This window comes from Sus scrofa, chromosome 6 (assembly GCF_054392235.1).
Source record: "Sus scrofa isolate SSC_HxYL_T2T_F1_AM1 chromosome 6, Sscrofa_HxYL_maternal_Yorkshire_Landrace_v2.0, whole genome shotgun sequence".
In the NCBI taxonomy this organism is placed as follows: Eukaryota; Metazoa; Chordata; class Mammalia; order Artiodactyla; family Suidae; genus Sus; species Sus scrofa.
The window spans coordinates 80,035,213-80,048,565 of NC_139388.1; the positions used below are offsets into that span (position 1 = coordinate 80,035,213).

Genomic DNA, 13,353 nt, shown 5'->3' on the forward strand with positions numbered 1-13,353 from the left:
CCCAGCACCCCTAGAAGGGAGCACACATTCCCCCACTTTGAAGGATGAGGAAATTGGGGCCCAGAGGATGCATGGCTGACCTAAGGTCAGAACCCATGCTTCTCTGTGCGGTAGAATGGAGCCCGGAGAAAGTGAGACGGTCCTCTTTAAGTAGGATTTCCCAAGGGACGTTTCAAAGAACAAGAGCCCTCATGACATTCCCTGCAAAGGGTTTTTGTTTTTTTTTAAATTTTTAAAATTAAAGCATAGTTGATGTACAATATTGTGCCAAAGCGGGTTTTTGCACTAACAGATTCCAAGACTTTATGAAGTTGCTATAATCAACACAGCTTGGGAGTTCCCGTCATGCTTCAACAGCTAATGAACCCAAGTAGCATCCATGAGGACTTGGGTTTGATCCCTGGCCTCGATCAGTGGGTTAAGGATCCAGCGTTGCCATGAGCTGTGGTATAGGTTGCAGACATGGCTCGGATCTGGTGTGGCTGTGGCTGTGGTGTAGGCTGGCAGCTACATCTCTGATTCGATCCCTAGCCTGGGAACTTCCATATGCTGTGGGTTTGGCTCTAAAAAAAAAAAAAAAAAAACCAAAAACAGACAGTGTGGTGTTGGAATAAAAACAGATAAATAGATGAATGAAACAAAAGTAGAGAGACCGACTCACACATATGTGGTCAATTGATTTTTGACAAAGATGCAAAATCAACAGAAAGGTTGGTGCTGGGATGACTGAACAGCCAAATGCAAAAGAAGAACCCAGATTCAACATTCAGACCATATACAAAAACTAACTCAAGATGGGTCATAAACCTACATGTTAAACCTAAAACAAAACTTCTTGAGGAAAACATAAGAGAAAATCCCCTGTGACTCTGAGTTATGTAAAGATTTCCAGAAAATAACACCAGAAGCACAGCCATAAAGAAAAAATGGATAAACTAGACTTCATCAAAATCAAGAACTGGAAGTTCCCAAACGGCACAGTGGGTTAAGGATCCGGCATTGTCACTGCAGTTCTGTTATTTGAAAGTCACTATTAAGAGAACGGAAAAGACAGTTCACAGACTGGGAGAAAACATTTGTAATTAACATATATGATAAAGGACTTGTATTCAGACTACATAAGAACGCAAAACTCAAAAATAAGAAAACAACCCAATTTTTTAAAAAAGGGTAGAAAGTAAAAACACAATCCATAAAGTGGGCTGTAAATCATAGATCTGATAACAATCTGGTATCCAGGTCACCCAAAGAACTCTTACAACCTCAACAATAAACTGACTAATTCTGTGAAAATGATGGGCAAAGTATTTGGATAGACATTTCTCCAAAGATACACAAATGGCCTGTACGCGCATGAAAAGATCCTCGACGGGATTAGTGATTAGGAGAATGAAGGTAAAGACCACAATGAGATTTCGCTACGTACGTATGAGAATGCTTAGAGTTAAAAACTGACCACACCAAGTTTGGGGGAGGGAGTGGAGCAACCGGAATTCTCATATGTTGCTGACAGAGATGGAAAACGGACAACCACTCTGGCGAAAAGTTTGGCAGTTTCTTTTCTTTCTTTTTTTTTTTTTTTTGGCTTTTTAGGGCCACACCTGAGGCATATGGAAGTTCCCAGGGTAGGGGGTCGAACAGAGCTGCAGCTTCAGGCCTACGCCCCAGCTACAGCAACGCTGGATCCTTAACCAATGAGCGAGGCCAGGGATTGAATCCGCATTCTCATAGATACCAGTTGGGTTTGTTCCCTCTGAGCCACAGTGGGAACTCCCAAGTTTGGCAGTTTCTTAACAAGTCACATATACAAATACTGTATGGTCCATTCTACTCTACGGCATTTATTTGCCCCAAAAAAATGGAAGCACGTGTACACATAGACAGGAATGTTCCTTATTTGTAAGAGTCCAAAGTTCAAACAAATCAAATATCCATCAATAGGTAAAAGAATGAAGAAATTGTGGAGTTTTATTTGTTTTAATCTATTTTCTTGAAGTATAGTTGATTTACAATGTTGCCTTAATTTCTTTGTACATATAAACACATTCTTTTTCAAATTCTTTTCCATTATGGTTTATCCAAGGATTTTTTTTTTTTTTTTTTTTTTTTGTCTCTTTAGGGCCACCCTTGTGGCATATGGAGGTTCCCAGGCTAGGGGCTGAATCAGAGCTGTGGCCACTGGCCATAGCCACTGTCACAGCAACGTCAGATCCAGGCCGTGTCTGTGATCTAAGCCACAGCTCATGGCAATGCCGGATCCTTAACCCACTGAGCAAGGCCAAGGATTGAACCTACGTCCTGAAGGATGCTAGTCAGATTCGTTTCCACTGAGCCACGATGGGAACTCCCTATCACAAAATATTAAATATAGTTCCCTGTGCTATCCAGCAGGACAAGAAATTGGAACATCTCCATACAATGGAATATTACTCAGCAACAAAAGAATAAAATATTCATCCTCACAATCACGGAGCTGAATCTCAAAACAGTCACTCCTTTGTATGTCTGCTTCCATTTACGGAAAATTCTGGGAAATACAAATTTTTAGCAGTAGAATGTAGATCAATGGTTGTCTGGGGACAGGGATGAGTGGGAGGAGATATGACAAAGGGGCACAGGAAGCTGTGGGGGGGTGACAGGCGTGTTTGTTTCCTTAATTGTGGTGAGGTGGGTGTACACATACATCCAAACATCTAACTGCACATTTGAAGTATGCACAAGTGTGTACCAAAGCGGTTTTTTTTTTTTTTAAAAATCCCTAAATCTTAAAATAAAAATAAATTAAAATATACTTTACAGTCAAATAAGTTTGGAAGAGGCACTATACTATAACCATCTCTTACAACTCAGCAGCTAAGAAACAGATGCTAGAATAGCCTAACATTAAAAAATAATTGACCTTTGGGGGATTTTTTTTGTCTTTTTAGGGCCACACCCGCGGCATATGGAGGTTCCCAAGCTAGGGGTCCTATTGGAGCTGTAGCCGCTGGCCAACGCCAGAAGCACAGCAACATGGGATCCAAGCCTCCTCTGCAACCTATACCACAGCTCACGGCAATGCCGGATCCCTAACCCACTGATTGAGGTCAGGGATAGAACCCACAACCTCATGGTTCCTAGTCAGATTCGTTAACCACTGAAACACAATGGGAACTCCCAAAAAACTGTTTGAGCTTTGTTAAACTCACATGCCCCAATTTCTTTCTCTCTCTCATTCTTTTTTTTTTTTTTTTTTGTCCTTTTAGAGCCACACCCACAGCATATGGAAGTTCCCAGGCTAGGGGTCAGATTGGAGCTACAGCTGTCAGCCTACACCACAGCCACAGCAACTTGGGATCCAAGCTGAGTCTGCGATCTACACCACATCTCAAGGCAGTGCCAGATCCTTAACCCACTGAGTAAGGCCAGGGATCGAACCCAAGTCCTCATGGATACTACTCGGGTTTGTTTCTGCTGCACCTCAATGGGAACTCCTTTTTTTTTTCTCTCTCTCTTTTTATGGCCACACCTGTGGCACATGGAAGTTCCCAGGCCAGGGGTTATGTCAAATCAGAGCCACAGCAACACTGGATCAAAGCCTCATCTGCAACCTAGGTCACAGCTTCTGGCAACACTGTATCCTTAACCCATTGAAGGAGGCCAGGGATGTAACCCACATCCTCATGGATGCTAGTCAGGTTCTTCAGGGCCACAAGAGGAACTCCCCCAATTTCAATTTTATGCAGAACCCCCGTCTCTTCCCTGCCTTCAACAATTCCCTGCCCTTATACCTCCCCTGAGGGTCAGTCATTCTATTCGCTCCTGCTCGGGTCTCCTTGGACATTACCTGGCAGCTCTTGGGGGCCTGGCCCTCCACTGTCCCTGGGTTCTGCTGGCTCCCCTGCTGGTCCTCAGACTCCTTCCCCGAACCCTGCTGCTGAAGCCCTTCTTGTGCCACAGGGACTGTGGAAGGTGGCACCCCCAGCTCACTTCCTGGCACGGCCTGATCCTGGCCAGCTTGCAGCTCCCAGGGCCCTTCCTGGGGGGCCCCAGATGACTGCTTCATCCTGGGAAGAACAAAGGGACATCTCAGCTCCCAGACTGGGGCATAGTTTTATATTCTTACACATTTTGTAGTTCCCAGAGCACCCGCGTAGGGGCTAGGCAGCCCAAAGATGCATACTCAATGCCTAAAAGAAACAACACAGACTAACGTGAATTCCTCCAATCACAGACTTTGAAGTCAATGCTTAAGAGAGTTAGGATGCAATATTTTTATGATTACTTATTGCTTTTTAGAAAAAAAGGAAAAAGAAGGAGAACTGGCATTCAGAGAGGTTGGGAGACTTGAGCCTCAGGTCATTACACTAAAGTTGATGGCTCTGGATTTGAACCTGTGTCTCTCTGATCTCATTTTAATATTCTGGAGTATTTCCTCCAGCCTTCTTCCTAAGGAGATACATCCATATTTTTCATGGGGATGAATTTAAATACCATCTTCAAATAACTGCATAATTTTACATAGTTATTTCACAAATACAATTTTGTTTTCTTTCTTTGGGAGGGGGCTGTACCTGTGATGTATGGAAGTTCCCAGGCTAGGGGTCTAATCGGAGCTACAGCTACCAGCCTACACCACAGCTACAGCAACCCAAGATCTGAGCCACTCTGTGACCTACACCACAGCTCACGGGAACACCGGATCCTTAACCAACGGAGTGAGGCCAGTGATCGAACCTGCATCCTCATGGATACTAGTTGGATTCGTTTCTGCTCTGTCACCATGGGAACTCTGCAGTCTTTTTCCAATGAACATTATAATCTAAGTTTCTCTTATGCCAGAAGTCTTTCATAAGCATGCTTGCTATTTTTAATTTTTTTTTCATGGCTGCATCCAATGCATACGGAAGTTCCTGGCCAGGGATTGAATCCAAGCCACAGCTACAACCTTCACCACAGCTGTGCAAACTCTGGATCCACTGTGCAGGCCTGGGGATTGAACCCACACTTCCATAGTGAACTGAGCTGGTGAAATTGGATTAACCCACTGCGCCACGGCAAGAACTCCCAACATGCTCTTTAATCAGAGTATAAAATTCCTGTTTTATAGATAATCATAATTTACTTAACCATGTCTCTGTTGTTGACATTTAGTGCATGCTGGTGTTACCAATTTTTTGGTACTTAAAATAATGTGACCATGGAAACCTTTGTGTATAAAGCTTTGCCTGAATCTCTGTTATTTCCTGAGGGCATATTTCTAGAAATAGATGAGAGTAAAGATAACCATCAAGTGATTTTGGGAGTTCCCTGGTGGCCTAGTGGTTAGGATTCAGGGCTTGCACCACTGCTGACTGGGCTTGATCCCTGATCTGGGAACTGAGATCCCATATCAAGCATCTGTATACTGTGGCCAAAAGGGAAAAAAATGACAGTTTAAAGGCAGTTTAGGGGAGTTCCCATCGTGGCGCAGTGGTTAACGAACCCGACTAGGAACCATGAGGTTGCGGGTTCGGTCCCTGCCCATGCTCAGTGGGTTAACGATCTGGCGTTGCCGTGAGCTGTGGTGTAGGTCACAGACGCGGCTCGGATCCCGCGTTGCTGTGGCTCTGGTGTAGGCTGGCAGCTACAGCTCCGATTCGACCCCTAGCCTGGGAACCTCCATATGCCGAGGGAGCAGCCCAAGAAGTAGCAAAAAGACCAAAAAAAAAATAATAATAAAAAAATAAAGACAGTTTAAACAAATTGCCAAGTTGTGTCAGCAGACGTTTTGAAACAGTTTATATTTCCAGAGTTCTGGCCGTGGCTCAGTGGTAACAAACCCAAGTATCCATGAGGACATGGTTTGACCCCTGGTCTCGCTCAGTGGGTGAAAGATCCAGTATTGCTGTGAGCTGTGGTATAGGTCCCAGATGTGGCTCAGATCTGGTGTTGCTGTGGCTGTGGTGTAGGCTGGCAGCTGTACCTCCGATTCAACCCCTAGCCTGGGAACCTCCATATACCATAGATGTGGCCCTAAGAATACAAAAAAAAAAAAAAAAAAAAAAAAAAAGACAGAAAGAAGGAAGGAAGAAGAAAGAAAGAGGAGTTCCCGTTGTGACTCAGTGGAAATGACTCCAACTAAGAACCACGAAGTTGCCAGTTCGATCCTTGGCCTCCCTCAGTGGGTTAAAAATCTGGCGTTGCTGTGAGCTGTGGTGTAGGTTGCTGACGTGGCTCGGACCTGGTTTTGCTGTGGCTGTGGCGGAGGCTGGCAGCTGCAGCTCCGATTAGACCCCTAGCCTGGGAACCTCCATGTGCCGCAGATGCGGCCCTAAAAAGACAAAAAGATAAAGAAAGCAAGGAAGGAAGGGAGGGAGGGAGGGAGGGAGAAGTGGCTTATATTTCCCCCAGCACGGTATGCAGTACTTGTCTCAAGGATGCTCCAACCTGGATTTGATTGATTCCCCTAACTTTTCATGTAGAAGAGACTATTTAGAGGTTTTTGGTTATAATAAACTTCAAATGATTAGCCGGCCAGCCTCTCAAGTCTTTCACTTTGCCTCTCTCTGGGTCTCTCTATTTTCTCTCTCATTTTGGCTACGCCTGCAGCATGTGGAAGTTCCTGGGCCAGGGACTGAACCTACAACACAGCAGCAACCCAAGCCACAGCAGTGACAACACCAGATCCTTAACCTGCTGTGCCACAAGGGAATTTCTCATTTTCTCTTTTTAAAAAGAATACATTCTCACTGCAGACAAGTTAATAAATATATACATTACTTGGAAAATAATAATAATAATAATAATAATACCACATAAATGTATGTTTCCGTGCGTCTCGGCTTCTCTTTTGTTCATTCTAGGAATTCAGTGAATATGTATTTATTGATCAACTACTGTGTGCTCGGCAGAGTCCCAGGCATGAGGGGCTTGAGGTTGAACAAAGCACATAAATAACCCTTAAACAAGACCCATAACAGAAGTTTGTGGTCTAGTGGGGGAGCTCGGACAAAAGGCCAACATGAAATAGTATTATTTTGGGTGGGTCATGCTGTGAAAAAGAAGGATGGGGCTGTGATTGGGTGGATCCACCTTATTCTGGGAGTTCTCTCTCCTCTCTCCATGCCAGGTGGGTCACAGGGGGCTCTCTCCTGGGCCTGCTCTCTGGGAAGCCCCCAGCTCACCTTGGTCCTGCTGGCTGCCTCTGCTCCTGGGTGCCGAGCTCCAGGGAGCCCTGCTCTGATGCTTCTCTGCATCTGGGCCCGTTCTCTGGCTCTCCTGGGGCAGATGAGGGCTCTTTCCCACTGCCCATCCCTTCAGCATCTGGAAACACAACCTAGAACAAAGATGCCCATGGCATTAGCTCAGGGGCTGGCCTGTTCCGGAGGGGATCGCCCACTCCCTGGGCATCACCCTGGCCACAGGGATGGAGGGATCCTGTGCCTAATTGGGAAAGGCATTGGAGACAGAAGGCGGAGATGACAGGCAGGGGAGAGAGGCTGTTGGTGGGCACCAATGGCTCTACCACGAACCTACAGTGCAGTATATGTAGTACACAAGGTTGGGGAATCCCACTGAGGACGACTTGGCAGAGACACCCTGGGGAACTTCTAGACAAGGTCTGAGAGAGACGTGCACAATTTCTGCTACCTCAGAGCTCAGGCTCTACAGCTGGGTTTTGAGGCTGACCACTTCCTAGTTGGGTGACGCTGGTCAGTGACTTAGAAGCAGCTCCAAGCTTTCTGAGTCCGCAAACTCCAGGCAACCTGGCTCCATCGATTGATGATAATTGTTATAACACAAGATTCTGCTGCAAGCCAGTGCTAAGGGCATCTACCCCAGGTCAGGGCCAGTGTCCAGAAAGTGCCAAGTTAAAATGAAGTTAAAATGCAGGAATTCTCAGAGCCTCAAATATCCTAACGTGCATTTTTTTTTTTTTTTTGTCTTTTTGCTATTTCTTGGGCCGCTCCCATGGCATATGGAGGTTCCCAGGCTAGGGGTCTAATCGGAGCTGTAGCCACCGGCCTACGCCAGAGTCACAGCAACGCGGGATCCGAGCTGTGTCTGCAACCTACACCACAGCTCACGGCAACGCCGGATCCTTAACCCACTGAGCACGGGCAGGGACCGAACCCGCAACCTCATGGTTCCCAGTCGGATTCGTTAACCACTGCACCACGATGGGAACTCCCTAACGTGCATTTTAAAGAGAACCCCAAAATATCACGGTTGTTGCTGCTATAGATGAAAACTCTGTTCTTCTTGGGGCTCAGGAATAGGAGTGGGGAACGACGGTCCTGGGTACCCTAAAGTCTCCAAAGGCAATAGTTTGCCAAATCACCTCCACCCTGCCCTGGACACATCCCTTTCTGAAGCCTTTCCTTTCCCCCTCTCCAGGCCAGGGATTGAACCCATGCCACAGCAGCAGCCTGAGGCACAGCAGTAACAAGTCAAGATCCTTAACCTACTGATCCACCAGGGAATTCCTCCAAAGCCTTTCCTAGTGTCTCTTTTTTTCTTTTGTCTTGTTAGGGCCGCACCTGCAGCATACAGAGGTTCCCAGGCTAGGGGTTGAATCAGAGCTGTAGCTGCCGGCCTACACCACAGCCACAGCCACAGCCACAACGCCAGATCTGAGCTGTGTCTTCGACCTACACCACAGATCACAACAATGTCAGATCCTCAACCCACTGAACGAGGCCAGGGATCGAACCCGCAACCTCATGGTTCCTAGTTGGATTCGTTTCCACTGTGCCATGATGGGAACTCCATGTGAACAGTAGTCTAACTGCCTTGTCCTTGAGGTCACTGGGTTCAGCCCTGTTTTATTTATTTATTTTTTAATTTGAATATAATTTATGTGTGCCTTTTTTAAAATGATTTTTATTTTTTCCATTATAGTTGGTTTACAGTGTTCTGTCAATTTCTACTGTACATCAAAATGACCCAGTCACCCATGTATATACATTTTTTTCTCACATTATCCTCTATCGAGTTCCACCATAAGAGACTAGACAGCCCTGTTTTAATGATATAGAAACTGAGGCTCAGAGAAGCCCAGTGTGTTTTCCAATGCCACACAGCAAATCTGCACAGGAACTGGCTTGAAACCGAGGCCTAAGTGATTCCCAAGACTGCTTATCTCACCATCTTATCTTGCCTTCAAAGAAGCTCAAGTCATTCACTCGTTTACCCATGATCATTATTATTATTATTTTGTCTTTTTAGGGCCGCACAAGCCCTAAAAAGAGATTCCCAGGCTAGGGGTTGAATCGGAGTTGTAGCGACTGGCCTACACCACAGCCGCAGCAACGCTGGATCCTTAACCCACTGAGCCAGACCAGGGATCGAACTTGTACCCTCATGGATGCTAGTCAGATTTGTTTCCGTTGAGCCAGGATGGGAGCTCCTACCCATGACTATTGCTTAACAAACAGGTGCCTGTGCTTGGCACAACGTCAGGACTTGGGGATACCATGGGCGCCCTGATGGCTCTCACAGTTTACCAGGGACAAGGGGAGGTGCCCCTAACAGCTGCTGACAGGAATCCCCCTCTCTCTTCTCCTTTCCTCCCAACATTGCCTGCCCTACAGTCCTACCCTCTGGGCCTGCATCCTCATAATGCAAACCAGACCTCTGTCCCCAGGAGACCTCCCCCCCTCCCACCAGGTGCAGCGCCAGCTTCTCCAAGGCCCTGGTTCTCACTTGGCACGAAGTCAGCACTGTAACCAATCCCCTCTCTTGTCCCTTGGCATTCCTCTCTTCTCCCTGCTTCTCTCCCATTAGAGCTCCCTAAGCACACCCCTTCCCTCTGAGCCTTTCTTTCTGGGGGAAATCTCCCCCCTCCCGGACCCCCTCAAACACGCCCCCCCATTGTCCACTGCCTCCACCTCAGAAAGCGCAGCCTCAGCCTCAGAACTCTCAGGTCCCTGGATTCCACAAGCTGAGGTTTTAAAGGGGCAGAGGCTCCAGAGGGGATTTGGCCCCGCCTCCACCCCCATCTGGAGCTTACAAGCTCCGTGAGAATCATCTGGACAAGCAGGGAAGCCTCCAACCCTAGCAGAAGGGCATGGAATCTAGGACAGAATCAAGTGTGTTAAGTGGCAAATATAGTCTATGTCCCCCTTTCAGGGCACTTCCTTGCTCACAGTTTCATTGAGATTTAATTCACTTATCATAAAATGCATCTATTTAAAGTGTACGATTCGTGGTTAATGAATCTGACTAGGAACCATGAGGTTGAGGGTTTGATCCCTGGCCTTGCTCAATGGGTTGAGGATCTGGCATTGCTGTGGCTGTGGCATACGCAGGCCGGCGACTACAGCTCCTACTAGACCCCTAGCTTGGGAACCTCCGTATGCCGCAGGTGCAGCCCTAGAAAAGACAAAAATAATAATAATAATAATTATAAAGTGTATGATTTCGGGAGTTCCCCATGTGGCTCAGCGGTAACAAACCTGACTAGGATCCATGAGGATGCAGGTTCCATCCCTGGCCTCGTTCAGTGGGTTAAGGATGTGGCGTTGCCATGAGCTGGGGTGTAGGTCGCAGATGCTGCTCGGATCCCATGTTGCTGTGGCTGTGGCGTAGGCTGGCAGCTCTGATTTAACACCTAGCCTGGGAATTTCCATATCCGCTGGCCCTAAAAAGTCAAAAATAAAGCATACACTTCAATGGCTTTTAAGTACATTCACAGAACTGTGCAATCCTCACTCCAACTTTGGAACATTTTCGTCACCCCCAAAAGAAACCCCACGTCCTTTAGCCATCTCCTCAGTCCTTCCACTCCCAGTCCTAGGCAACCACTAATCTACTTTCTGTCTCTAGATTTGCCTATTATGGACATTTTATTTACTACATATATATATATTTTGGCTGCACCCACAGCATACGGAAGTTCCTGGGCCAGGGATCGAACCTGAGCCACGCTGTGACCAATGCCATAGCTGTAGCAATGCTGGATCCTTAACCCAGTTTGCCACCAGGGCTGCAACTGGAGCCTCCACAGAGATAAGCCAGATCATTAACCCACTACATCACAGAGGGAATTTCAGGGCATTTCATTTAAACAGAATCATACAATCTGTGGTCCTTGGTGACTGGCTTCTTTCACTTAGCAAATGTTTTCAAGGTTCATCTGTGTTGCAACTTGTACCGGTCCTCATTCCTTGTTTTTTTTGGCTTTTTAGGGCCGCACTTGCGGCATATGGAGGTTCCCAGGGTAGGGGTCTAATTGGAGATGTAGCCGCCGGCCTACGCCACAGCAACACCAGATCTGAGCCGAGTCTGAGACCTACACCACAGCTCACGGCAATGCCAGATCCTTAACCTGCTGAGCACAGCCAGGGGTAGAACCCACAACCTCATGGTTCCTATTCAGATTCATTTCCGCTGCGCCACGACGGGAACTCCAGGTCCTTATTCCTTTTTATGGCCAGTATACTACATTTTGTATGTCCATTTATCAGTTGATAGACATTTGGGTTGTTTCCACATTTGGGTATTATGAATAAGGCTGCCATGAGTTTTTGGGTACAAATTTTTGTGCGAAGATATATTTTCATTTCCTTTGTGTGTATACCTAGGAATGGAATTGCTGGGCCGTGTGGTTCAGCCCCTTGAGTAATTGCCATATTTGCCAAAGTGGCGGAATCATTTTATATTCCCACCAGCAGTGTATGAGGGTTGCAATTTTTCCACATCCTTACCAACATTTATTGTGTCCTTTTTTAAAAATTCTACCATTCTCGTTGGTGTAGGTAGGTGTAAAGTGGTGTCTCGCTGTGGTTTTGATTTGCATTTCCCTGATGGCTAACGATACTGAGCATCTTTTCTTTCTTTCTTTTTTGGTCTTTTTAGGACCCTCGGCAGATGGAAATTCCCAGGCTAGGGGTCGAATCAGAGCTATAGCTGCCAGCCTACACCACAGCCACAGCAATGCCAGCCCTGAGCTGCGTCTGTGACCTACACCACAGCTCACGGCAATACTGGATCCTTAACCCACTGAACGAGGCCAGGGATCAAACTCTCATCCTCATGGATACTAGTGGGGTTCATTACCACTGAGCCACAATGGGAACTCCTGTTGGGCATCTTTTCATGTGCTTATTGGGCTTTTGAGTATCTTTGTAAAAAATGTCTATTCAGACTCATTGTCCATTTATAAATTGGGTTGTATTTTTATTATCGAATGGTAAGAGTTCTTTACAAATTCTATATGCCTATCTATTGTTTATCAGAAACGCAATTTGCAATTTTTTTCTCATATTAGGTCAATTATATCCTCATTTTTTTTGTCCCTTAAAGCACAAAAGTTAGTTTGTTAAAGTCCCTTTAATTGAATTTTTCTCTTTTTTTAGCCGCACCCATGGCATGCAGAAGTTCCCAGTCCAGGGATAGAATCTGCACCACAGCAACAACCTGAGCCGCAGCAGTGACTATGCTGAGTCCTTAACCACTAGGCCACCTGGAACTCTGTATCTAAATTTTGCTTGTGCTTTTGGTGTCATATTTCAGAATGCATTAGACACTTTTTATTATAACATAAATCCAAGGTCATGAAGACCGATGTTTTCTTCTAAGGGTTGTATAGTTTTAGTTCATACATTGAGGTCTATGATCTATTTTTTTTTTTTTTTTTTTTTTTTTTTTTTTTTTTTTTGGTCTCTTGTGTTTTCTTGGGCCACTCCTGTGGCATATGGAGGTTCCCAGGCTAGGGGTCTAATCGGAGCTGTAGCCGCGGGCCTACGCCAGAGGTACAGCACTGTGGGATCCAAGCCATGTCTTCAACCCATACGACAAACTCACAACAAGGCCAGATCCTTAACCCACTAAGCAAGGCCAGGGATCGAACCCACAACCTCATGGTTCCTAGGTGGACTCATTAACCACTACGCCACGACGGGAACTCCTATGATCTATTTTGAATTAATTTTTGTATATGGTGTGAGATAGGGGTCTGACATCATTCTTTTGTTTGTGGAACATGGAAATCTCATCCCAGCGCCATTTGTTGAAAAGACTATTCTTTGTCAGTTGAACTGTCTCGGCACATTTATGAGATGTTAACTGGCTATAAATGTGAGGATTTATTTCTAGACTTTCACTTCTGTTCCACTGATCTATGATCTACCCTTATACCACTACTATACTTCATCGATTATTATAGCTTTGTAGTAAGTACTGAAATTGGGAAGTGTGAGTCTGCCAAGTTTATTCTTTTTTAAGATTTTTTTTTTTTTTTTACTGCCTCACCTGCAGCGTATATTTGCCTCCACCACAGCCAGAGCAATGCCAGATCCTTAATCCACTGAGTGAGGCCAGGGGTCAAACCCCCATCCTCATGGATACTAGTTGGGTTCCTAACCTGCTGAGCCACAACAGAAACTCCCA

General features: G+C 45.9%; 1 protein-coding gene across 6 annotated transcripts in view; it reads right to left on the reverse strand.

Annotated features, from left to right (window-relative positions):
- SPATA21 (spermatogenesis associated 21) overlaps positions 1-13,353 on the reverse strand; it is a 39,191-nt gene that overhangs the window by 25,323 nt on the left and 515 nt on the right. For all 6 annotated transcript variants that reach the window (XR_014807124.1, XR_014807126.1, XR_014807125.1 and 3 more), the window contains exons 2-3: positions 7,146-7,297; positions 3,827-4,046 (exon numbers count right to left, since the gene is read on the reverse strand). Coding sequence is in view for 2 of the 6 variants with exons in the window: in XM_084962986.1 (XP_084819112.1) it covers positions 3,827-4,046; positions 7,146-7,273 (348 nt within the window). In the remaining 4 variants the exon portion in view is untranslated. The remainder of the gene's footprint in view (positions 1-3,826; positions 4,047-7,145; positions 7,298-13,353) is intronic.